Here is a 25,372-nt window from a genome sequence, read left to right as displayed (position 1 = left end):
CTCTTGCGCATAAAACCATTCTTTCTGGCTCCCCCCACCCCCGACTCAACTCTTCTGTCTTCATGAATCAAATCAGCTTTTAAGTACCTTTCCTCCAGCCCTTCAGAGTCAATGTCACCCCAAGGTTACCAGAGTCCCCTGATGTGTGGCTTCTCCTCCTTCCTTTCTTCCAGTTTCCTTCTTCCAGTTTCCTCCTTCCCTTCTTGCATCCTAGAGGCTCAACATATTCTGTTTGTAATATTCTCAATTTCCACTGGGGGGAGGGGTTTGAGAGCTGGGGTACATTTCCGAATTGGGATCTTCTGGTTAGTTGTGCTACACTCTGCCGTCAACATAACTCTGGATTCTTTTTATAGTTAACAAAGGCAACAAGCCAGAAATGATTGCTAGGTGAGCCATGCCTACAAAGGTAGTAGTATGACAGCCTCAATACCCGGTATCACCATCCTGTCTCCCCTTATCCTGCCCTCCCTAATTCTGCCCTGTCGTTGACCCAGGATCTTTGAGGACTTAAATCATTAGGCAAAATGGTTTTTGTTTTTTTGTTTTTACTGTTTATTTATTTTGAGACAGAAAGAGAGCTGGGGAGGGGTGGAGAAAGAGGGAGACAGAGGATCCGAAGCAGGCTCTGTGCTGTCAGTGCAAAGCCCAAGGCAGGGCTCGAACTCACAAACCAAGAGATCATGACCTGAGCCAAAGTCAGATGCCCAACCGACCAATCCACCCAGGGACCCCATGCAAAATGGTTTTATGGCAAGCATTTGAAGTACAAACAATAGTGAGTCCTGCCACTACCAGTAAAATATTTAATGTGCATGTTAAAAGCTACACTTTGATTACTGACCTGTTAGCCAGTAAGTCTCCAAAACAATTCAAAGTAAATTTCCCTAATATGTCCAGTTATTCGACACTGCCTGAAGGGCTGCTAATGAATGTGCTGCCTGAACGAGCAGAAAGATTGGGAACTTGCACAGCACGGGCCTGGCTAACGTGCCACCGGCACCAGAAAACAGTTCGTCCCACACAAAGTTTCCTCTGGAGTGTGTTCCTCATCCAGAGGTGATTTGCCAATAAAATCAGCCTCGATTACTGCGAGCGTGACAGCAATCCCCGAGGGAGGAGATCAGGCCATTCCATTCTAGGAGATGCTGTATGAGGCAAAAGTAACCCTGTGGTGGTATTATTTCCTGAAACATGCTCTTGTTTTGGTTTCTTTCATACACATTGATATAAAGTGAGGGATCTGCCGAAGTACCGGTGGAGCCATCCAACAACTGCTGGGACTATGGGCCCGTGGGGAAGGCGCTTCTCAGCCTTCCCAGCTCTGAGGAAGAGGACCAGTGTGTGTGTGTTTTGGCACTGGCTGCTGTGTGCCCCATCCTGCTAATTTCTGAGCGTCAGGATGGCCTTTCAAAAAGAGGAGACAGCCTTCCTTGTGCCTTCTGTCATTCTCGAAAATGCTTAATGACATCAAGTGCAGCTGACACCTTTGCCCCTGTGCCTTCCCTTCACGATCAAGAATGGGGCTATGTCCTGCGGTCGGCAGCTGGGTATAGACCAGGAGAATGAATCATCCGTGAGGTGAAACTCTAGTGCTATAAAGACAGTAAAACTAACTTTAAAATGCCTTGGAGTTAAAACCAATATGGAGCACAGAGTTAGTAACCCACATGAGGGCCAATAACGAGTTCAGTAATTGTCCAAAACACAGAGAAATGACCATGAGATGGATGGATCTAACAGACAGACACATACAGTGCGATGGTAACTGCTAAAGTGGACAACGAAGGAGCCTAAAGGGGATGGCGAAGGTACGGGTGGGAGGAACTGCTCTTTTGCACAGGGTGGTTGTCCAATGGTGTCGCTCTTGCACAAAGCCTTTAACATTCCTCTTGGAGCATTCACTATCCACAAGGGAACATCACTATCGTTTTGACCCAATATCCGCGTGCATTTCCTTCGCTGGCTACTTTTTCAACATCCATGGCTCTGAGTCGCCGTCCTGGGCTAGTTTACAAAAGTGAAACCCACTTTCAAAGATTTAGCACCTGTCGCTAAGCACCGGCGGAAGAACCTCCCGCGCGTGTGATGGCATTCTCCAAGGGGATCTCCCAACAGGCTTTGCGCCCCAATGGCGTCCCTGCAGAAGGGCCCGGCCGTGCTTAGTTCTGTCATGGTCCGGCAGCCTTCACCTGGGTGAATTCAAAACCACACAGCATTTTTCTAGTTGCTACGCGTATGTAAACAGATGCTTCTACGGTGCTAGCAAACAGCAGGGTCTCCCGTTTCCTTTAAGCACCCTCCCCTACAATCTTGTTTCAGTCGCGTCAAATCCATTTTTGGCAACAGGTGGGGTTTCAGTTATATGTGAGCGAGTGTACATATATATGTGTAGAGGGCATATACACACATCCACACCTATCTTTTTTGATAATTTTTTTTAAGGTTTTATTTATTTTTGTGAGAGAGACAGAGTGCGGGCAGCGGAGGGGCAGAGAGCGAGGGAGACAGAGAATCCGCAGCAGGCGCCAGGCTCTGATCTGAGCGGTCAGCGCAGAGCCCGACGCGGGCTCGAGCTCACGAACAGTGAGATCATGGCCTGAGCCAAAGACGGACGCCCGACCGACTGAGCCCCCCCGGGCGCCCCCACACCTATCTTTCAAGCAGGTTTGCTAGCGTGTCTAATTTGTCGCATCACAGCTTGAGGCAAGTGAAACTTTCACTTAGCCAGCGTAGTAATCTGCATCTCTACTGAGTGGAAGGGAGATGAATAAGGGGTGTTTCCAGTGTAGGTGTTATTATTATCAGACTCCTGGTAGCTCACACTGCAGGGTTTGATGATGCACGGTGAGCTTCAGGGCTTCCGTGGAGGTGTACAGTCATAAACTCCCTGAAGCTGCAAAAAAAAAAAAAAAAAAAAATAGAAAAAGCCACAAGGCTTTTCTGAAATATTTTCCCCAACGACGTGGCACGCACGTGTGGGGATATGGTCTTGGAGGAAGGAAAGTGGTCAGATATTAGGGGGTGATGAGGACAGAGAAAGAGACACCAAGGAAGAGATTTCAGAACTTCTATAGTCACGGCTGCTCTATCTGCCTATCACCACCAACTCCATCTTGGATGTAAATCACCACGGGGCAGGAGGGGATACTGAGGCACAGAGTACATAAATGCGTGTGTGTACAGAAACTGGGTTCTAATGACATGTAATCTATCCCCGTGCTGTAAATTCTACAAATGGAAACACTTCCCTGTGGAAGAATGGTTTACCTTTTTTTTTTTTTTTTAATGTTGGCTCTCTGGATAACTGCTTTTGGTTTAGACAAAAGCTTTAATAAAAGCAGAAACTCTATGCTTCCTATTTCAGTCAACTAAATAATAACTCATGACCCCAGGCTCCTGACTTTGAACATATTTTGTGGTCGATGGAGGGCTGATTTACTGTTTGGAGTCCTGCGTGTAGTTACCATGGGGGCATGCCTCGTTTCCCTAGAAATCAAAATAACCCTACTGTGCTTACGTCTGTGGCTGATAAAAATACATTGAGAAAGAATTTTTATGTCTGTGCAATGAATTCAGAAAATGAAGCTAGAATAATAATGTTATGTGCCATGCCCAAAATACTAGACGTTTGAATAATGTGAAAGGAACCATATGAAAGCACAGTTTTTAAAAATGTAAGAAACAATCAAGGGTCGATAAAGCCACAAGGGAGCAGCCCAATGCTTAGAGGAACCCTGCGTGTGTGGAGATTGACATAAAAGTCTGCCGAAAAGGATTAGCCAGATCTAATCAGGAAGGATTTGATAGATCTATTTCTCTGCAAACAGTTTAAAAAAGGTTTCTAATCCTTCCCTAACTCTAACCTTTAACTTTCTAGAACAAAAGAATCCTTTTTTGGCATTTTCTTAGTTTTGTCCACACTGCACTGCTCTCCTCTTAATGTCAAAAGCGGGGCCCGAATCTCTGGCTGTGTCCCGGCACGTGTCCCTTCTTTGCTCTCCTGTGAGTCACAAACGTGGTATCATCACCTTCCATCTAGAAAAGTGCCCCCTCTCCTTGGCTGCCTCGACCTCCCAGACACGGCTCACAACACAATCTCTGCTTTCTTCTCGCCATGCCGTTTGCGAGTGCTGTCCGGCTCTCTTGAGTGGCTCTCCCTACACGGTTCACCCGGGGACTCCTGTGGAGCGAGGGTGAGCCCACACCGAGCAGGTGCTCGCTTCTTCCTCTGGGCCTCGTGAGATGCTGCACACACTTTCCTCTGCTTTCCTCACAGAGCCTGTCTATTCTGCAGGGCAGCGAGGCGGCCGTTTCCTTAGGAGAGTGAGGACCTTCAGGGCAGACACTCTACCTTACTCCTCTCCCCATCGACCGAGCCTGGAACAGTTCATGTTTGTCCAAAGGACGCACGTGCATGGCTTGCCTGACTTTCTAGCAGATCGGCTACGTGCTTCTGAGTTTTCAGCAGCTTTCTGAAAGACTGCCGAACACTGATGTTAAAATAAAATTATAGCTGGAAATCGTATGCACCCCAAAGTGGGCTGGGCTGGGTGAACGGATGAAAGAGTTGTCTGTTCTCTTCTAAGCGGCACACGCTAAGAAGCACAGGGTTAGAAAGTTGCCCGGTACTTTATAAAGCACTGGATAGAGGAGTATTTTATGAGTGCTGTCGCTTCACCAATGAATGGGTGCTTTCTACTTCCATCTCATCATCGTGGTCGTTAGCATGTTAACTCACCACCTCAAGAAAAGAGGTGCTCATGATGCTTCCGAAAAGATCGGAGATGCTAATGAGACAAACCAACGAGCTTGCAGTTTTGAAGAAACTCTTCCTTATCGACATAAAGTTACCATAATTGAAGTTGGCATAATTGTTCGAATGCCAGCAAACTTGCTGGTTCGTTAAGATTGGAAACATTTGAGGCCACACTCTAAGAAGACAAACTGGTATAAAAAGTGTGCCAGTAGGACTTCACATTTTTTTTATTTAAAAAAAGTTTTTTAATGTTTATTTTTGAGAGAGAGACAGAGTGCGAGCAGGGGAGGGGCAGACAGAGAGGGAGACACAATCCGAAGCAGGATCCGGGCTCCGAGCTGTCAGCACAGAGCCCGATACGGGGCTGAAACTCATGAACCGTGAGATCATGACCTGAGCCAAAGTCTGACGCTCAACCGACTGAGCCACCCAGGCGCCCCGCTCACTAGTAGGACTTTCAAAACCACCAACAAATTTGGAAGTGAACGTGTGTGTCCTAAGAGGTGATGAGAAAGAGGCAGCGGGTCCACAGTGGACAGAATTCCCGGCACCCCAGGGTTCTGGGCAGTCATCTGGGATTGCCTCCATGATTCGAGTCCCATTACCAAGTGAAAAGGAGGATGGCCAGAACTTTGGGCTGTGCAGATGCCTGCTGAGACCTTCTGCATCCGATTTTAGCTATCCGGACAACATAAACAGCACCATTTATGCAGCCATTTAAACAGAGGTTTGATTGCTCTCTTTCCTTTAACTACCCTTAAAACGGCCAGAGCCGATTAGAGGCTGCCTAGACTTTGGCTGGTGTCACAGGGAGCGCACTGGGCTGGGTGCCTCACTATCAGGAAATGACTGGGCCTTTATGACGCTCACTGGGGACTGCTGGCTTCACAGATCTCACTCAGAGGGACCTCACCCAAAGCTCCCACTCCCCTAGCTGAGGACCACCCCTCAGGATAGTCCCCATTTTCCTTTCCATGGCTGACTTGTAAATTAGCCTGCTCATTGCAAACATTCCTATTAGGGACTGGACGTAAGTTATTGGGCCCTGGTTTTCTCAAACTACCTACGGAAGCCACACTCCCGTGGGGTCATCTTATTTCCCATGGCCCTGCGCATCCAGTTCTGTGTTCCACAAAACACAGGTCGGGCTGTCCTCTGGCCAAACACATTTGGGAAAACTTGGCTAAGACAAAGGTAAAGAAGCCTCTTTCTGCAGGACTCCTTCGAGCCTGCATTACTCAAATATGCACAGGGCACTCCAGGAAAGGGTGCTGGAGCCTTTTATTCCCAAAGGAGAAGACCCCGCAAGACTGATGTTTGGTGGAACACAGTACAGAATCCATTGCTCCATCATTCTGAGACGATGTGGTGATTCCAGCGATGTTCTGCACAGCGGTGATGTGCGTGTGTCTGAGAGCGTCTTAAGAGATAGGGATTCTAACTGCAAAATTACCTCTGGTTGCGAGGGGTCATTTAAATGACTCAACTCAACATTCTTGGGGCCACGCCCATCTTCTATCTAACGTATCTCTTTAAGATTCTAATGATGTGGCTTCTTGTCCCTCATTTCACGGGTACACAAGACAGAAATGATGGGCAATGGCATTCTGTGTGTGTGTGTGTGTGTGTGTGTGTGTGTGTGTGTGTGTGAACAGGAGTATTATACATGCGATCTTTACAGTGTGCCTGCTTGTGTGCATCTACATCAAACCTTAACATCAAACATTTCCTAAAATAATTATAAAACAGGATTTCAAGCTTTGGCTTTTTTTCCCAAGAGGTGGAAGAACCAAACAAATAATGTAGCTGAGGTCTGCGGCAAGGAAGGAACATGTACAACCCCATACCATAAGCTAGTGTTCGATTGAGGACTGGATCCCACGTCTATGGACTCATTGTTTATGTTTAGTAATAGGGGAGTAAATGATGATTCACAGTAACGAGTTAGGGCTCCTCAATGCTGAGGTCCCTAAGTCACCATTTCTTCTGAGCTTTGGTTTCCAACCTGACCTTGCACTGCCTGTCACCTCAGCACCAGTGGCTCAAACCAAGTCTTTAAAGTCCTGGTGCAAATGTCCCTCCCCGTCCCCCCACCTTCTCCACCAGCGCTAACTGGAAGCACGTTCTGTCCTTAGAGCTTCCCTTGTACTCTATCTGTTTCCTACTTAACAAACATCTCTCTCTATCTTGTATTTAGTTCTTTACAAACCGATTTTATCTCTCCTACTGGACTCTAAACTCCTCGAGGGTAAGACCTGTGTCAGATTTATTTTTAATTCCCTCAGCATCTATCGCAGTTCCCGGAACGCTGTAGATTCTCAATAAATATTCATTGGGTGAATAAATGAATAATGCACAAACACCATGGGCAGGACAATCTTTGTGGCTATTTGTCAATTTCAATAATGAAACCACCGTATCTGTAAGATGGATTGGCTCGTAAATAAAGCTGTAATTTCCGAAGCAGAGTGGATTCTGATCCTGATTTGTGAAAGACAACAACTACGTTGTTTAACGTTGTTAAAGTGTAAAAGCAAGGAAGAATGTGATGCTTGACAACTGTACTCGTTCTCCCTCTCTCTCCCTCTCCACCCCCCGCCCCTCCTTTTGGTAACAGATGTCAACCTCGGTTAGATTCAACTCAACTTATTAGTGCATGGCTTTTAGCCAAAAGCAATTCACATTTGCAGAAGTGTACTATCACATATGTCTTAATAACAGAAATGTGTTTTTAAAAAAATGTATGTGATAAGTCACATATGGTAGAAGAAATCTGTACATCTCTCAGGCCTTGTTGTCACAATGAAAGCTTGAAGATAATTGCTGCAGACCATTAACATACAAGTGAAAGTCTCTCTGACACATTAAAGAGCCACAGTTTGAACATACTAATCAAGCTTTGATATCGGCACGGCTCCAGCAGACTGAGAAATATACCAGCATCTCTTGTCCTGATCACTGATCTTAAGAACATTCCATTTTGATTCTTACCCTCGGAGGTAATATTTAATGTTTCAGGGTAGAATCATTAGTGTATCCAGGTACATTATGGGCTTACCTTCACTAAGCATATATTTAATTTCTCCTTTCTATGGAGTGTAATTAATGTGTACCACGGTCCCCCTGTGGTGTCGAAAGAACCTTACAACCATGAAGGCATTAAAAGTAAATTGAACAAGTGCTTGAGAAATGGGGAAGAGGAAGCAAACCCTTGGAGGGGAAAACAGACCAACTAAATGGATATTGTGAGTCATTTACCATCACTGTGATTGAAAGTATGCTTAGCCTTAGTCAGATCTTGGGGAGTAATGGAATTTTGGAACATGCACGTGCCTTTTGCAATATACCCATCTACATACAACTTGGAAGGCTAGCAGTATGCTCTAGCTCTGTGTTCACCGGTTTCTGACACATAGCTGCTCTGTCAATAGGTCTCATATGCGTAACGACTTCAAAGATAGTAAATTAGGAGCGGTCTCTTTGCTCTGAATGAGAAATGACAATTGGGTGGGACATCATCCCCAGATATTCAGAACCCGTGAAAAGGGCTCAGTAAACACCTGCTCCATGTTTTAAAGGCCAAAAAAAAGGGGGGCTGATAAATTTAACTTGCACAGTCATGGAAAAGCTTACATCTGTGCCTTTTTCTTCTCTTTATTTTATTTTTAAAAATTTTTAAACATTTTTATTTATTTTCGACAGACAGAGAGAGAAAGAGCGCAAGCAGGGGAGGGGAAGAGAGAGAGGAAGACACAGAATCTGAAGCAGGCTCCAGGCTCTGAGCTGTCAGCACAGAGCCCAACACAGGGTTCGAACCCATGAACTGTGAGATCATGACCCAAGCCGAAGTTGGACGCTTAACTGACTGAGCCACCTAGGCACCCCTGCTTTTATTGTATTTTTTTAAGTTTATTTATTTTGAGAGAGGAGGAGAGACAGAGAGAGAGAGCACAGGAGGGGCAGAGAGAGAGAGAGAGAGAGAGAGAGAGAGAATTCAAACCAGGATCCAGGCTCTGAGCTGTCAGCACAGAACCTGATGCAGGGCTCAAACCCACCAACCGCGAGATGACTTGAGCTGAAGTCAGACGCTCAACCGATTGAGCCACCCAGGTGCCCCTGTGCCTTTTTCTACCTGACCAATGAGGGCAGAGGTCGGCAATCTTTTTCTGTAAGGGGCCAGGTAGTAAACAGCTTTTGTTGTGTGGTTTGTACGGTGTCTGTCGCAACTAATCTCTGCCACTGTAGCACAAAAGGAGGCACAGACAATACGGAAACAAATGAGTGCTGCTGTGTGCCAATATAGCTTTTTTTATAGGCACTGAAATTTGAATTTCATGTAATTTTCACATGTCATGGAATATTCTTTTGATTTCTTTTCCCCAACCATTTGCCAAACCCTGCACCAGACGACGACATCCAATCACACATATGATCACGTGCACCAATGTGCGTTCATGCTTTATTTGTAAATGCCTCCAGACCTCTACTTTTCCAGCAAGACTGTATACGCTTTCCATCGTGCGCTCCATCAAATGTCAATTCTGGCACAGAAGATCAAGCCAGTGACTGGTCAGAGGCAAAGCAGCTCGGATGAACCAGAGCAACGTGGGAGTATTTCATATGTGGCGCGAGCCGAGAATAAGAGGGTAGTGGATGACTTCATCTGTCACAACAGACGGCCCCTTCCGGTCTGACACTCTAGTTAGCATACGGCCAACCGTCTCCTGAAGCCTCCAGGCCAGGTTCCCGGAAGGACTGTTTTCTGGGATGTGTCCAACGTGTTGACCTGCTCATTCAGTCACAAAAACATGGGTTGAACCCTTACTCTATTTGAGGTCTCAGTGCACTGTGTGTAACCAAAATTCTCCGTCAGACATCAGAACCAGAAAGAGGACCGCTACGCACAAAACTGTAAAAACTCCGCTTTGGCTATGCTGTCAGGCAGTGTAAATGACCCACGCTCTGGAATTTCTGTCCCTGAGCTAAAGTCTTGAAGAGATCTCTCTTCTTCAAGTGCCCAGCGGTTGTGGCTGGGCGGCTGGGCTAGGTGTCGTGAGCCCGCATGTAGCCCGGTACCCAAAGGCACACCAAGAACAGCATCTTACTTAATTAGAAGACAATTCTAAGCATCTACCAGTTGATTGTGAGGCTTATTACTAAGCAGATTTTCAAATATATTTACACGTAAAAAGCTCCATATTCTATCACTAATCTTCTGGCTCTGCCGTTTTTCCCGTTTTCTCTTTACCACACGACTTATGGTGCTAGACATTAGATGGGAGTCTCGCCGTGAATTAGCCAGAACCCATAATATATATATTGTGTACACACACACACACACACACACACACACACATTATCTGTAAAATCGAATCCTTACAAGGAGCACGCCAAGATGGAGCCTGGGTCTTACTTCCTATCGGGGGGGTTTGAACTTGGATATGTCTGCCCCACTGAGGGCCTGGGCTTACCCTCCTCCAGCCCTTGCCCCATCCCTTGTGACCTGGGGCACACATCTGCACACCGGTGGACGGGAGGGAAGGGTGCAATAAGACTAGGGGAAAGAAGATTGCTAATGGCCCACCCAGGGACTAGCAGTTCTGGCCTCGGCCTCATTAGCACCACCCTCTAATCCCGCCACAGGCTGGCGGTAGAGAAGCCTTCAGGGCATAGACAGGAAAGAAATCAGGCTGCAGAGAAGATTTCAACCCCAATCAAACAACCAGCCAGAAACTCAGCTACTGGAAATACTCCCCTAAGATGACTATAGCACAATACATCTCCAGACGACAGAAGCTCCTCGAGAGGCTACAAAAGCCAATAAGGAATGTCCTGTGGCCTAAGAAAAATGAATTTGAAAAAGGACACGAAACCTTTTGGAAAAATGAACTAGAGGTTGGATTTAATGGTGTGCTAAACACTACCTCGGTGACTTGGAAAAGCAGCCGTCTTGCCATCGCTATCAGTTGACCCATTCTCCCAGAAACTATTAAATATCAACGCACTCCCCCCATTTCTGCATTCAGTGCCCACGACAACGGGACAGGGCTACCCTGATTTAACGCGGAGTTCCTTGAGGCGTGATACTGCGAGGCCTGTAACAACCCAGACAGGAGAGCAGGACTTCCCTAGGCCATATGGCTGGTGGGCCTAGTATGCATTAACAGTGCAATCAGATGTCACAAACCCAAATGACAAGGCAAACATCCTTCTTAATTTGAAAGTCTCCCTTCTGGAAGAGGCAGGATGTCCAAGATGTACTATATTTAAAAGAATACGGCGCTGCTTGTTTATAATTTAAGAGTGTCCCATAAAAATGCCTTGGCAATAGCTCTCTGTTAGCTAGAAAAACCTTTAGTTAAATATATTCTTATGAGCTTTTCATTAACAGGGTAGCAAGGCCTTGATGCCAAGGTGCCGAAGCTCCCCACGTGGCTGGAAATCACTTGGCACATTTTTAGCCATTTAAGTCTCTGTCGTAGGTCCAAGGTTTGCAATTAAATATATAATCTTTTTAGCATGCGCAAAACCCAAAGGCCTGAAGTGCCGTGCCTCGAATGGGATTATAATAGTATTTGGCAACTCTTCATGGATGGCACGTATTAATTTATGTAAACTGGGCACGACTTGGGGCACTTAGTCATCAGGACCACAAGCAAAAATAAAATAAAAATAAAAGCTAGTCCCCACTAGCCCTTTTTGGGTGTTGGTGGGTTCCCCCACCCCCTTGTTTTGTTTTTGTCTGTCGACTGTCATAAACAGAGACGAACTTGAAATCCCAGGTCTCTTTTACGACCTTATTTTTCTTCACATGCATGGAGTCCATTCAAATTAAAAATGCCAACTAATAAAAAATAACTTACTTCACAGGATTGTTCTTAGGTTTTGCCTTTTCAACAGCCTGTAAGCAGAAGAAAAAAAAAATGCAATTAGACAACATTAGCAGGCATAATCTTTGCAACTAGTTACCAAACAATAAGCAATATAAAATGCTCTTCCGAAACATAAGGACCTAACCGAAGCAGGCTGCTTTGCGATAAGCAGACTGGAGACGCAGAAAGCAATTTTCCTCTCCCAGGGAACATGGTTACCTGTCCAAGTGCAGCTTTCAGACACAGACAGTCATTCCTGTCTCCCCACCCTGCACTCAAATCTTACCTGCTGGGTGGGCTTGCCTGGGTTATTACCACTGGATGGAGAGGCAGGGGCGGGGGGTGGGGGACAGTCATGGGCCCATCCCGGGTTTTTAGATCTGTGGCAGGGACCCGTTTACCCTGCCTGACTACTGACACCTGGCCGCACCTGCGTGGTGAGAGCAGGGCCAAAGTAGCCATTTCTAAAATCATTTTTATTAGCAGACACCACAAAAGGCCAAGGGACGACCGACTACTCGGATCAATGTCCTCCCGTGGAACCTTTAAGAAAACACACACCAAATCATCGAAATGAGGAAATCTCTGGGCCTCTCGGCCTGTGTCGCCTTAGACATGGAGCCTGGTTCCAGTTTATTGCTGAACCCATTGATCTGTGTACAGTCCATTTATCATTCATGAAAAGAGCTAGTGATCTTCACAGTATATTAGAAGAAACAACTCAGATCATCTGTCAACAGCCCTCTTAGAGATTTCTGTTTCCCTCTCCACAGGGATTGCATCTCCTTCGATTCTTCTGGAATTAAAATGTTGCTAAGCAACACAGCTGGGGGCGCTGATGGCAGAATGGCTACAGTCTATCAAACTGTTTAAGCACCTGGAGGGTTTCAGTGATGATTTTTTTTCATACTTCTGTAGCATAATTATGTAATCAGAACCAAACTTGTACTCCCCTAGACTTTTTCAGACTATAGAAAGAACACTTACTATGGGGAGCACTGAGACCTTCAGACCCTTTCCAGAAGTATCCATCTGGAGACCTTCGTATCTGTGAATCTCGGAGGTGGGTGAGGCCTACAGGATGTAGAGGCAGCTACTTGTAACGCTGGACTTGGCGTTCGGGGTGACCACTGCGTGAGGAAATACCCCAAAGCAAGCCTCCTACGCCTAACTACGGCTCGACACGCTTCGAAACGATTTTGTTTGAAAGAAGTGAAACGCTTCGCAAGTTTAGAGACTGGTGCTGGGAATTCAAGTCCTTCTCACCTACGACGTCTCGGGTTCTGCTGCTAGGTAAATAAATACCCATTAATATGTGGGCAGGTTATTTGCCTCTCGGTGGCAGAAATCACCTTCTCACCATCTGTGCCCGGGGTTGAATTCTGGCAGGCGGCACAGCGGCAAGAAAGCGAGAGCAAGAGGTAACAGGTGAAGATGATAAAATAAGCAATAGGTGTGTGGCTGGCCCGCGTCACGTCTCACATGTAGTTCGGAGATGCAGGTCTGTCCCTGAGACGGCCCCGGAAAGGAAGCGGAAAGGAAGAGGCGGATGCTGGCGGGGAGCAGGGGCCGGACCCAGTCTACCCACCTGTGCACACCCGCACCTTCCTTTTCTACCGCCTTTCGTCCCCCAGTCCTGGCTGGGTTGGAACGGGGTAGGGAAATGGGATGGAGACGTGTCATTGTGGAAATCACACGAACCCACTTCGCCCCATCTCTTTAATCCAAATGAGTCTGTGCTTAAAGAAGACGAAGGCTATGTCATAAAGTAACGAGCATGCTGTTCGAGTGGTTTCCTTTGAAAGCACGCTGGAAGTGATAGTATGAGCAGGCCACTGGCAGAAGACAGGGAGGGAGAAATCAAAGTGACATTGCTTAACCTAGCTTTCATTCAGCGACATGGTTTTTGAAAATGTCTTCTCTTCTCTGATCAGGAGGAACATAATCGTGTTCGAGGCCAGTTTCTTTGAAACCTATGTCTCTCTATACAGCCATCATAGGAAAATAACTTCATTGAAATTAATGTTTTCTGGGCTGCTTGGCTATTGATTGAAAATGTCTATGCCGAGAGGTTCTCTTTCCTCTGGGAATTAACTCGGGATCATTCCGGAGCGCCAACCGCTCTGCTCAGACGTGCTCACGTCACCCTCCTGTGTGCTCAGCACCTTTGATCTCCAAGCTGAGCGGTCGCAGGGAGTGTCAGACCTGAGACAGAGCTCACAGTGTGTGTCCTTTATGCTCACTGCGATGTGACTTTGTTTCAAGCGTGATACAGAGAATTATTCAGCTCCCAGACTTTGAAGAAAACTTAAGTGAATTATTTGTGGGAAAAATATCTATGTCTTTAGGGTCTGAGAAGTAGTCTACAAAATACACAGGGAGAACATCCCTTTCTCTGAAACGACGTGACGTGAAAAGACCAATCCCAAGTACAAAATGGGAGATCCCCTTAAAAAGGAGGGGAATCAAAACAAAATGATCTCGTGTAATTCACCACACATTATGAGGGTTGCACATTGGGAGGACAGATCATTTTGAGTTTAAAAACATACATTAAAAGTAATTTAAACTGATTGGAAGATGGAGGCTAGATAGTTAACACTCATGCTGCTTTAATTTGCAATGTCTATACGCTTTCTAATACCTACGTTCTACTTCTTTTGTGCCGCGTTTCCGTAACATGACACTCATCTTGTCACTAAGGCACCTCTACTCTAAGGATGATACAATAAGTGAAAACGTTAGAAAATATATTCCACCATGGTGTGAGGAGAGGCCGTGGACTACGGCGGAAAGACTGATGAGCTACAAATCCAGAAACCTGAGGGTCGATGGCGGGGGGAGAGGTGGAAGGGAGGGGAAAGTGGGTGATGGGCATTGAGGAGGGCCCCTGTTGGGATGAGCACTGGGTGTTGTATGGAAACCGACTTGACAATAAATTTCATATTAAAAAAAGAAAAGAAAGAAATCCAGAAACCTGGGTTCCGCCCCCAGCTTTGCCACTTACTATCGTCATGACATTAGCAAGGTGACGGACACTTCTGAGCCTGAGTTTCCTCATTTTAAAAAGGAAGATAATCAGTCCTGCCCCATCTAGATCAAGGGCGGTCGCGAGTAGCCCGCATCCACGACGGTGCTCGAGAAACAGCCTGCTCTGCTTTCCGGCTTCCGCGCACACACCGGCACCGCCAGAGAGCTTATGGGCTTGCTGACTTAGTGACCCGGTAGCAGCTAGCAGACGTATGCAGTTATTCCGGACTAGAATGCTCCCGTCTGGAAAGTCCTCCCCGAGGGAGGTTTTGATGTGTTTAGATCCTGACACGCCTAGGCCAGCAGGAGACAGAGCCCGGTACCTTCACGTGGGCCTCTGCCCTCAACCTTCTCAGGGGCTGCTGCTGGTGGCAGCGAGGTCAGGGCCCCCGAGGTGCCGTCGGGGGCACGCGGGGGGGGGGGGGGAGCGGGGGGGCACTGTGGGGGCACGAGTGCTCGTGCAAACACTCAAATGTCTCTGTCTCCCTCCCTCTGTCATAGGGCATCTTGAAGAATTACACGCACGGAGAGAAGGCTCGTCTCTCATCCCAGGAGTGTTCACGAACTGATTCCTCAGGAGGGATGATGGGGTAAAGGACACGCTCATAGGTGCTCACTCATTAAATCTATCTTCCTCAAATGAAGAAAGGACCTCGCCTTTCTGTGATGCAGACACTCCTCCGGCCGCGCCGAAGCCGAAGTGAATCAGGGACCATACTGAATTACAGGAACCATGAAAGTGTTACAGCTGTCCTGAGAAAACAGAAAGCAGGAAGGAAAGAACGTGGCCGTCTGGTGAGTCCCGTCCTCCATGGCATACGTAACGCCGTGTTTCTTTAGGGAGAAAGTGCTACGAACGCTCGCTCCGTAGATGGATGTACCTACCTTTCAAGAAACCCTCTGGTAAGGGAATTCTGTCCCGGTGTTCTTCTAGTCCAGCAAACATGTATACTACATTCATTTATTTTAACCGAGAGAATCTTTTGGGGCTTTTCAGAAACATGCCCTGAACCGTGATAGCCACACTTATGATAATGCCTTCGCCCTGGCCCCAGGTGTGCAGAAAACGGATCCAATGCAGTATGGTTCCTGTTTGTTGAGACTGTCAAGGTGAGCACGTGGATGGCCTAGACATATTATAGCAGTGGACTCATTTTCCAAGGCTGTGTATTCAGGTACTGCTTTTTTCCTTAATCAATAATAATGCTGTCAGTCAAGCATACAACGTGATTCTATTAGCACTCCTCTCTATAGCTTTTGCCTCTCCCGCTTATGTGTTTTTCTCCTGGCATTCTGCTGGCAGATATACCCAAGCTGGGTCTATACAACACATTTCGTGATTAAAAAAAAAGTGAAAAGTCAATCCTTCAGATAATTTTTAAATAAGTGTCTATTGGGGCATTATGGAAACAAGGCAGAAGAACCATTGATTGCATGGCTTTTGTGCTTCTGTGTTTTCCCTTTTTTAACTCTTCACAGGGCTATTCTGTGAGACACGGCCTTACCTTAACCTAGTGGCATGTATTGGTAAATTGTATCGATCACCTACGTTCAGAAGAGAAAACCCCTCTATTAACAAATGAACTCATCATTAGGGTATTGCGATGGTCTAAAATCAGTATCTCCAGAATTGGTTAAATCAAGTAAAGAGACATATACTGAGAACACTTGCCCAAATATAAAAAGGAATTGCTTAATTATGGCATTTAAATAGACCTCACTGGAATGAGTGAAACAGCCAGAGGCTCACATTATATCCTATAGGCTGGGGTTTCAGCGGGCGGCTCACGTGCATAGGCAGGATGGCAGATTAAGAGGAGAAAATGTCACTCAGCATTTTGCAACACCTGAATGCCTGCCTGAATTTCTGACTGTATATCCAGGGACTGAAACCTTTAGGAAAATACCACCCATTGCATTTAACCCTCTGAAGAGGTGCACAGAAGGAAACGTGGAAAACGTCACGTGTTTGAACCTGGAACCTGTAGGAAGTAAAAACACGTTTCCTATCATTGGAGTACTGGGCTTCTCCCATTTTGGTTTAACTCACTGACTTCTATGTGTGTATGAAGTAGGCCCGTGCTAGACAGAAAAGGGGCAGCCATAGAATTCTGACAGGCAGAGCCTGCAGGAAATTTGTTCCAGGCGGAGGGAACTGCATCTTGCAGCTAACAGTCACTTAATAAACATTGATCAGATAAATGAGTTGCGGACGGCCACGGAATCGGATAGGCCTGGGCACTACTCTGGGCACGGAAGGGCGCCGGAGGAAAAGCTGAGCTCTAGGATATGTGTATCTAGATCTGTGCTGCGAGCGCACCTGGGGCCACGATTCCCACCCCAGAGAGGAGTCCAGGGTGGCACTGCCGGGGTGGATTTCCCAGTCTGCTTTTCGGCAGAAGGTTGTGCCCCTCCTTACTCTTCCCACTCACCTGGACAATGGCCACTGCCCCTTCACTGGTCTTCTGGTCTCTCTATTTTACCCCTATTTAAATTTTGTTTAATGTTTTTATTTTTGAGAGAGGGAGACAGAGAGAAAGCAGGGGAGGGACAGAGAGAGAGAGGGAGGCACAGAATCCAAAGCAGGCTTCAGGCTCTGAGCTGTCAGCGCAGAGCCCGACACAAGGCTCGAACTCATGAACCACGAGATCATAACCTGAGCCGAAGTCAGACACTTAAGTGACTGAGCCACCCAGGCGCCCCATCCCTATTTTATGCTCCACTTTGGCCATGACTTTCTCAGAGCCCTTCATGGCTTCCTACTGCTCGGCGAACTATCAATCAAGTTCACCAACCCTGCCATTCAAGACCTTGCCTAGTGCCAGTTGAACAGTAGCCTGGTAGCAGGTCATATTTGTTCTTGTATATATATTTTGCTAACATGGCAGTTCGTAGGAGTTTTTCCAGTGTCTTTAGCAAGATCCATTTGTCACCTGGCGATTTTGTTTATACCTGAACTTTTGCTATCTTGTAACTTAATGAAAAATGCACTGTCTTTGGTGAAGAAGCATGTTTCACTCAGAAGAGTCTTCTGTTGACATTAATCATTCTCTAAGTGGAGTAAATGTGGAGACAACAGGCAGAGCAACTCAACATTGGCTTGAGTTATTTATTCTCCCCATTAGAAGGACCAATGGAAAAGGCACTTAGTTACTATTGTCCCCTGATATTGGTGGATTTGAAAATTCAATTTTCTCCCCTCCACTGCCAACCTGAGCCCTCTTGCCCCTCTTGCCCCTCATGCTAGAGGGACACCTCTCACAACATGACATGTGTTCTTTGGTGGGAGCCTCTATTATCTAATAGAGGCTCTCTCCTTACCACATGTGAGCAGGAAAATGGGAAGGATATTCTTAGTGCATAGTAGGTACCCCATTATATGAAAGTATTCTACAACCTCCATGAAGTGAACACTGATGATGCATCCTCAGCATCAGCACACTAGTGTAGTCAGGCTTTCTGTCCCTTAAGAGCACGTTACCCTCTGGGTGAGAACACTACACCCACCATTATCCATATACCTGTATTAGAAAACCCTTTAGTCTTCCACCTATGAGACGTCTTTACTCTCTCACTGCTACCACACTCATCATACTTCTGACACCAGATGTGTGAGGGATTGTCCCCACACCAAGCAGTTCTGTGTGACACCAGCTAGGTGTCCTACAATTTAACTCACTTTTGACACTCTCCACCTGGAGACAGTGTCAGACTCCTCAGGTTAAGGGCTGAGTCCCACAAGACCACCTCCCACTTCATATGCTCATTGCAGGCCCAAGTTGTCACCTGTCATTCTAACCGATCGGCTAAAAACCAAGAGGTTCCCCCTCCTCAGGTTCGACAAATTGGCCAGAGCGACTCACAAAACTCAGGCGGTTTACTTATGTCTACCGGTTTGTTAAAGGACATGATAAAAGAGACAGATGGACAGTCAGATGAAGAGATACACAGGGTGAGGTCTGGGCGGTCCCAAGTGTAAGAGCTTATGTCCCCGTGGACTTGGGGTTCATCAATCACGCTCCTGGGATGTGGTGTGTTAACCCACCTGGAAACTCTCCAAACCCCATACTATTGGGATTTTATGGAGGCCTCTTCACATAGGTATGATTAATTGTTAATTCAGCTTCTGCAATCTCTCCCTTCTCTAGAGAAGCGTGTGTGTGTGTGTGTGTGTGTGTGTGTGTGTGCGCATGCGTGCACGTGCACATGTGTAGCAGGATCAAGTAGAGGAACAGGGCTGAAAGTTCCAAGCTTCTAATCATGACTTTGTCTTTCTGGTGAGAAGCTACCATTCAGGAGCCCATGCAGAGTCACCTCATTAGAACACTCCTATCACCCAGGAAATTCCAAGGGATTTGGTGCCCTGTATCAGCCAAAGGGTTCAAAGACCAAGTGTCAGAACAAAAGATGCTCCTAGTGCTCTTATCACTTAGGAAATCACAAGGGTTTTAGGAGCCCCATGCCAGGAAACAGGGCCAGAGACTAATGCATCCCTATATATATTTTCCATTATGTCACAACAGCAAATACCGACTTCTCTGTGCCCCAATGTCCTTATTGGCAAAATGAGGCAGCTGGAATAAAGGCTCTCCACAATAGTTTTCTTTAATTGTTTTAATGTTTATTTATTTTTGAGAGAGAGAGACAGAGAGAGACAGAGAGAGAGAGACACAGAGCATGACCGGGGGAGGTACAGAGAGGAAGGGAGACATAGAATCCAAAGCAGGCTCCAGGCTGTAAGCACAGAGCCCAATGCGGGGCTTGAACCCACAAACTGTGAGATCATGATGTGAGCCAAAGTCAGACACTCAACCAACTAAACCACCCAGGCACCCCTCTCCACGGTTATTTTCAAGTCTGGCATTTTATATTCTAATACATAAGTATTGCAGTCTATACAACATGCAAGTATGCAGTCATACACGCATGAGCCACGGCTAAATATGGAAGCAGAGTCTACCTCCATTAACAATAAACAAGATTTATTATCAAGTTTCCAAATGTTTATGTCTAATGTTCCAAAGAGTTCTATGAGATCGTCTGTGAAGTATGGGTTATGGCATCCCATACATTCTGGAAGCGTCTGCTGCTTTTATCTGCCCACCTACTTGAATTTTGAGTGGCCAGTCTTAGACTGGTAGCTAATCTCAAATTTGGATACCTCTTCTGTGTATTTACAATGCTTATGCTCTTTCCTCTTACTAAATAAATAGAAAAATATAGAGCTGCTTAAGAATAAGTCAGATTCTGTTTCCCATTCAGGACGACACCCCGGGTCCTTGCAGCCTGCCTGGTAGCTTTTCCAGCAGATGGCAGATATTTGGGGAACAGAGTAAAGCATTCTTGGGACCTAAACCAAAGCCCCCAGTATATTTTTCAAAGCCGGCATATAAATTTCAAAACCTCACATTTTCAGTCTGGCAGGGTTTTATTACCCAGCTTTTACTGAAGATGCTCATTTTGCTCTAGTATATGCTAGAACCCTGATTAAATTGAAGACTTGGAAACTTCCAGCAAACTTCCAGTACCCATGGTACGTTGCCTGGGGTTTGTTGGCTACTGACTCCAAGACAGGCTCCAACCAGGGATTTGGGACCCAACTTGGGGTGATGAAGGGGCCTAAGAAAAGAACATGCTTGGACCAAACAAAGGGTGGGGTGAGAGTGGAGACGGGACCATCCCAGGGGCAGTGACAAGGGCAAGTTCAATTCAAGTCAACTGAGGGATCCCCAGCTTCCCAGAGGTGGCTGCTACCCACCCCCCACCAGCCCTGCCATGCACTTTACAGATATGTGCCGTGTAACAAGAGGCCCTGCTCATCCCTGTCCTACGTAAGAGTCACCGTTTCTGAAATTACAGATCAAACCCATTGTTGTTTCCGTTTGGCTCTTAGGGTGCACAGCACCCCCTCGCCAATGTCCGATTAAAACTCCCAGCGGCTCTGCAGTGGACACTAGCCAGTATCTGGTCGTCAGCTGCGCTTCTCTGCCTCTCTGCGTGCTCGAAGCATTTTATTGAGATTACAATAAAAAGGTAATCTACGGAGATTACGAGTCAAAATATTTGCTACTAAATGTAGAAGAGCTAATTACAATGAAAAAAAAATCAGCACTCAGGTTTTCTAAACAGTCACAGACTTGCCTGGAGCATATTAAAAAATCACATCATACAAGCCCTAAGCAGTTTCTTATTAATCTGGTCTCGATGCTAATACGGCCAAATGGGAAACACAGTCTTGGGAGTATGAGGGCCAATGTTATTCTATTAACCTTATATGTTATCCTATTTACTTTCCTGTCTTTAATGAATAAATTAAAATGTCCTCTCATTCTCTAATTGCTGGATAGTTGGAGTATGACAAGGTACACATTTTATTCAGCTACATGCTACAGCCTCAACTGCCCAAACTCTATCATTTGTGGGGGATTTCAATGAAAGGCAATGACAGATAAACTGTTTACATTAAAAGACTCTATCAAAGTTATTTTGCACCTGGTTTCATCCTAATCTATCTGCTGTTTCTTTAGCTCTGACAGGCTGACCTGTCTTGCTGTGTGTGCCATATTGATGTCATTACTGAAGAGGGCCTTCCCCAGCCTTTCCGCTGATAACAAAGTAAATGGAAATGCAGAGAAACCCTGGGGAGGTAACAACTTGTTCAGCATGATGAGGGAGAACTGTGGCTAAAACAGAGGACCGATTACAGCAGGGCAGGGTATCTGCTGTCACAACGAATGCATTCACGACGGCGCATCGGCTTCCAAAGAGCCAGCTAATAGCAGGCGCGAGAGTTACTACATCGTTTTTCGTTAGCACGCTTGGAACATAAAAGCAGGCTTTCATTGAACTGGGCTGCTATGTCCTGGAAGTTTAATATGCATCCCAGGTATAAGGAACACATCCCAAAGCTGCCAGAATATTCATATCTTCTGCTACCGTGGAATTCAGCTCGTTTGCGACGGTCCGGTAACAGACAACCTAGCCAGGGAGGTGGCCCAACAGTAACAGAAACAAACAAGCCAATGTGAAACCAAAATCAAGAGCCTGGATAAAAAGCAAGCTACCTGTGTGAGGCAATCAGCGACCTTCAGTCAAAAAATAAAATTACGGAGTAGAGAGAAAGAGCTGCGAAGACACTACGTTTTCGTAAATGTTAACATACTTGAGATGCACCCCCTATACTGGCGTCTAGTGACGCTTTGAATGAACCGCCCATCTCTAGGGGTACTAGGGTGATCCTCAGGCAGAAAAAGAAAGAAGACCGGGTTAAATAAAGCTGGGTACAGAGGAGCTACTTGCAATAACGTATCCAGACACAACTCATTGGAAGGCCTCTGTGGTCAAAGCAAACCTGAATTGTTCAGCTCTGTTTTTAAAGCACCAACACCACGTCGGGCTGTATCTCAGGTAAAGAGTTGAGCCTGGTCACTAACCGATCGTTTCCCGTCGTAGGACTCATTGGCTAAACTTCTCACGGAGCTAAATGAAGTCCTCTAACATTTCGGTCTAATTCACATTAATAACAAGATGGTATTAATGTTCAAATGCCCTGAAGGCGGTTTCTAACAATACCCATCTCTTTGTAGCCTTTACGGTGTCTAAAGTGTGCTGCTTCTAATGCCAGTCTGGGAGGGCTGGGGCGCGAGAGAGCCATGCTCCGAGCCAGCCTGGGTTCAGAGCCCGGGCCCCACAGACTGTCCTGCCAGGAGAGTGTGCGATTTGCGCTCGAGGGCTGGGTCAATCAGACGTCGTGATTATCATGCACTAAAACGTTAAGCAGATGTTTCCAGAACGTGTGGAAGTCTTTGGACTAGGTCAAATTGTGGGTAGCTTAAAACTTTAAAGACAGCAATTTTAATAAACCTGTCAATACAATTTCTTTGTTAAAAAAAACATTTGAGACTGATTAGGCTGCTTCTATTGAAAGAGATGCACAAGGTCTATATCTTTGGATCTTTTATTGAGCTGCGAGGCCAGCATGAATAACTGCTTCTCAGCTGTAAATGAAAATTGATTCCAGGTTTAACTCCTCATTTTCAGGGGTTCTTGAAGTCCCAAGAACCATACGAAGGAAAATTTGACCAAAAGGAAAACTGAAGGCGAGGACACGTGGAGGAAACGCGCATGCGCGCGTTCTCGAGAGGCCTGGCCAACTGCCCCGTGCCTGCCAAACCCCAGCGGGCACACCCCGGCGTCGCTGCCCGCCCCAGATGCCTGCCTGGAAAGTGGCATTTCAGTGAGTGTTGTATGGGGAAGGTCAGGGCGGGGTTTTGTATCTATGAGGCCAAGAGAGGAGGCTGAGACCTAAAACCGGGACCTAGTCAGCTGGGTGATGGGTATCACGTAGTTCCCCACCGTGTTAGTGATATCCAGCTTTTAAAAACCCAACATACTGCACCAGGGACATTTATGTAGTCACTAACTATAAAACGCTGTATCCAGTTCAAACACGGTTCTGAAACATTCCAATGTCCAATGTCCATTTCAAGTGATGATTTAGTTCCCATTCCGGGGAAGCTCCTAAGATTTGAAAGCCAGCGTGAGTACAGCATCACAGCATACCCTCTGTCTTTCTCCAGGGCGAGTTGAGGGGAAATAAGAAGCATAATCAAAAGGTATGACTCAGCTGTCCACCCACATTAGGCCTTTGAAGAAAAACTCATGCTTAGAGACGCGTAATTTTCCTGGAGGACTTAGTGTAGCGTCATTGGCAACCTGGCCTTTCTCCCTGTGACGTCTGGTTTAAAACTCGTCAGGGGTCAAAGGGGAGGAAAGGGTGTTCATAGCCAATGGATGCCTATGGGGCATTTAGGGCAGTGAAGACATTTCAATCCGGTTCCTAGCAGATCCCTATGGACACCAAGGCCAAAATGAAGGGCAATATCTATGTACCAATGGATCCAAAAGAAGGGACTTCCAATGAATGTTTAAAAAGGCCACAAGGAAGAATAACCGCTGATTTGTGTAGCGCTTGTGGTTGTCAGAACATTCTTCACAACTACACTTGTAATTCTCACGGCCAGGCACACCCAGCTAATACATGTTAGGACAACACAGAACCTTTTCGCTCAGGTTTGCCACACACTCGCTGTTTTCCAGGCAGTTAATTCAGTGGCTCTCTTTAACATCCTATTCCTTACAACCAAATCGAAAGTCACGCAGCTAGCATTCCAAGAACATGAGATGGTTTAGACTGTTACCGGTGGTAGTGACAATGACTCTATCCATTCACTTAGTTGCTAAATCCTCTGTGACCTAATAAAATAGGTGCTATTGTGACCCCCATTTCAGACACGCTTAGGTCTTGAGCCCAAGGTCATCCAGTAAGAGGCAGAGCCAGATTCAAACTGTGTCCATCCATGGCGTATCTGCTTCCCAAACGGTCCCAAGCAAGAAAGCAAAATGCAGCAGGGAATGTAGAGGAAAGACACAAACTTTTAACCAACATTTCAGGGTATAATCACTATTGCTTCTTCACTGAAACTATGTGCATTAAGTGATTGTGTATCCCTGACTTCAAAGCATCACTAGGAGGTGAAACCTTTTGTTGAAAAGGTTTTGTTTTTGTTTTTTAAACAGTCCTTAGTCTCCACAGCTCACCCATTCCAGCCTCATACTCCATGTTCCCGTTTGTAGGAATAATGCTTAGCCTTTAAACACATCCTAACTGTTCTGTTGGGGTTTGTTCACGGGAGCTGCCCAGCCTGGCTAATTACTGCTGTGGAGGGCACCAGTGGCGGGTAGATGATGAGAGACTTGGGACCGAAATGTCATATTAGAAACTGACACATCTTGATCCTGCGTTTCATTTTCATACACACATTGGAAATGCATTCTCATGGGATTCTTTATGTTGCAGACTCCGGCGTAAGGTCTTAGGGGCTTCTGGAAAAGACCGGTATCTACTCTCACTAAGCTTGGACAACTTGGATCTCCTTAGGTGAGTCCAGGTACAATGATGACAGATGAGATGCTCTGAGACTCCCGAAAGCTAATGACTTTTTTTTTGTTTTTTGGACTACGTTTGCATGAATGTAGCCACCGGGTTCTGAGAAAGTTTATAAGTATAATGTCAGCTCAAACCAATGGTGTGGTCTGGCCACTTGGACGCATCACTTAATGCGCGCTGATGCATTTGTTTATATGTCCCCCCCCCCCCATCATCCTGGCACAAATAGAATATTGCTGCAATTCTGTAGCTCAGACAGGGGGTGCAAACCTACCTCTAAGGTTTATTGGTGAGGTTCAAATAAGACAGAGCACCTGACTTAATATCAGGCACAGAATAGATAAAGAAAAGAATAAACAGGAATGAAGTACTGATCGCTGCTACAACACGGACGGACCTAGAAAACATCACGGCAAGTGAAAGAAGCCGGTCATAAAAGGTCACGTACCTTGCGACTCATTTATGAACTAGGCAAATCTGCAGAGGCAGAAAGTAGACTATTGGTCGTCACGGACTGGGAAGGGGGGAAATGGGGAAAAACTGCTTCGTGTATGAGGGATTTCCTTCGGGGGTGATGAAAATATCCTGGAACTGGTGACAGGGGCACAATCTGGTGAATGCGCTACATGGTGACTTTTACGCGCCATGAATTTTACCGCGATGAAACAAAACAGGAAAATCATTTCAATACACGTATCTTTGAAAAAAGAAAGAGTGAGGCCTCATGAAGTTGGAGCTCAACAAACACTGCTTGGCGCTATC

General features: G+C 46.1%; 1 protein-coding gene across 11 annotated transcripts in view; it reads right to left on the bottom strand.

Annotated features, from left to right (window-relative positions):
- AFF2 (AF4/FMR2 family member 2) overlaps positions 1–25,372 on the bottom strand; it is a 455,939-nt gene that overhangs the window by 70,204 nt on the left and 360,363 nt on the right. For all 11 annotated transcript variants that reach the window (XM_023249262.2, XM_023249264.2, XM_023249266.2 and 8 more), the window contains one exon: positions 11,623–11,660. In XM_023249262.2, coding sequence (XP_023105030.2) covers positions 11,623–11,660 — 38 coding nt within the window. The remainder of the gene's footprint in view (positions 1–11,622; positions 11,661–25,372) is intronic.

Source organism: Felis catus, chromosome X (assembly GCF_018350175.1).
Source record: "Felis catus isolate Fca126 chromosome X, F.catus_Fca126_mat1.0, whole genome shotgun sequence".
In the NCBI taxonomy this organism is placed as follows: Eukaryota; Metazoa; Chordata; class Mammalia; order Carnivora; family Felidae; genus Felis; species Felis catus.
Note: the sequence above shows the minus strand (reverse complement) of the source record. Positions and strands in the feature narration are given on the sequence as shown.